General features: G+C 55.0%; 1 protein-coding gene across 1 annotated transcript; it reads left to right on the forward strand.

Moving 5' to 3' along the window:
• The first annotated feature begins 689 nt into the window (after positions 1-689).
• On the forward strand, positions 690-1,282 carry LOC109365073 (retinoic acid receptor RXR-alpha-A-like). Its single transcript, XM_019611689.2, has 2 exons — positions 690-783; positions 853-1,282. Exons 1-2 carry the CDS (start codon positions 690-692, stop codon positions 1,179-1,181), a joined length of 423 nt encoding a protein of 140 aa, XP_019467234.2. The 3' UTR covers positions 1,182-1,282.
• The last annotated feature ends 28 nt before the right edge of the window (positions 1,283-1,310 follow it).

The following is a 1,310-nucleotide window of genomic DNA, read 5'->3' on the forward strand; positions in this document are numbered from 1 at the left end:
CCTTTTTCACCCCAAAATCTCGGCCCCAAATCCCTCAAATCTGAGCCCAAATCTGACTCAAATCTGACCCAAATCCACCCTTTTTCACCCCAAAATCAGAGCCCAAATCTGACTCAAATCTGACCCAAATCCGTCCTTTTTCACCCCAAAATCTCGGCCCCAAATCCCTCAAATCTGAGCCCAAATCTGACTCAAATCTGACCCAAATCCGCCCTTTTTCACCCCAAAATCTCGGCCCCAAATTCCTCTGTTCTGAGCCAAAACCTGAGCCCAAATCTTCCATGACCCCAGTGACCCCAAAGGTGACCCCCAAGATGACCCCAGTGACCCCAGTGATGACTTCCATGACCCCAGTGACCCCAAACATGACCCCAATGACCCCAGTGATGACTTCCATCACCCCAGTGACCCCAAAGATGACCCCAGTGATGACTTCCATGAACCCCAGTGACCCCAAAGGTGACCCCAGTGATGACTTCCATGAACCCCAGTGACCCCAAAGGTGACCCCAGTGACCCCAGTGATGACTTCCATGAACCCCAGTGACCCCAAAGGTGACCCCAATGACCCCAGTGATGACTTCCATCACCCCAGTGACCCCAATGATGACCCCAATGACCCCCAAAATGACCCCAATGATGACCCCAGTGACCCCAATGATGACTTCCTTGACCCCAGTGACCCCAAACATGACCCCAATGACCCCAATGATGACATCCATCACCCCCAGTGACCCCAAACATGACCCCAAAGATCCCAATCCCGACCCCGATGATGACCTCAGCCGAACCCAACAAGGTCACCCAGCGGCGGCCCCGACCTCGGCGCTGACCCCTGACCTTTGACCCCCAGGGAAGCACTACGGCGTCTACAGCTGCGAGGGCTGCAAGGGTTTCTTCAAGAGGACGATCAGGAAGGATTTGAGCTACAGCTGCCGGGACAACCGGGACTGCGTGGTGGACAAACGGCAGCGCAACCGCTGCCAGTACTGCCGCTACCAGAAGTGCCTGGCCAGCGGCATGAGGCGGGAGGGTAGGCCCCAAACTGCTCCCAAATCCCCCGTTCTCACCCCAAATCCCACTCCCGGAACCCAAAATCCCCATTCTGACCCCAAAATCCCAGTCCTGAACCCCATTATTGTTCCAGAATCCCACTCTCAGACCCCAGAACCCCCATTCTGACCCCAAAATCCCCCATTCTGACCCCAAAATCCCCCATTCTGATCACAAAATCCCAGTCCTGGACCCCATTATTGTTCCAGAATCCCCCTTTCTGACCCCAAAACCCCCTTTCTGACCCCAAAATCCCTC

Source organism: Meleagris gallopavo, unplaced genomic scaffold, assembly GCF_000146605.3.
Source record: "Meleagris gallopavo isolate NT-WF06-2002-E0010 breed Aviagen turkey brand Nicholas breeding stock unplaced genomic scaffold, Turkey_5.1 ChrUn_random_7180001954058, whole genome shotgun sequence".
NCBI lineage: Eukaryota > Metazoa > Chordata > Aves > Galliformes > Phasianidae > Meleagris > Meleagris gallopavo.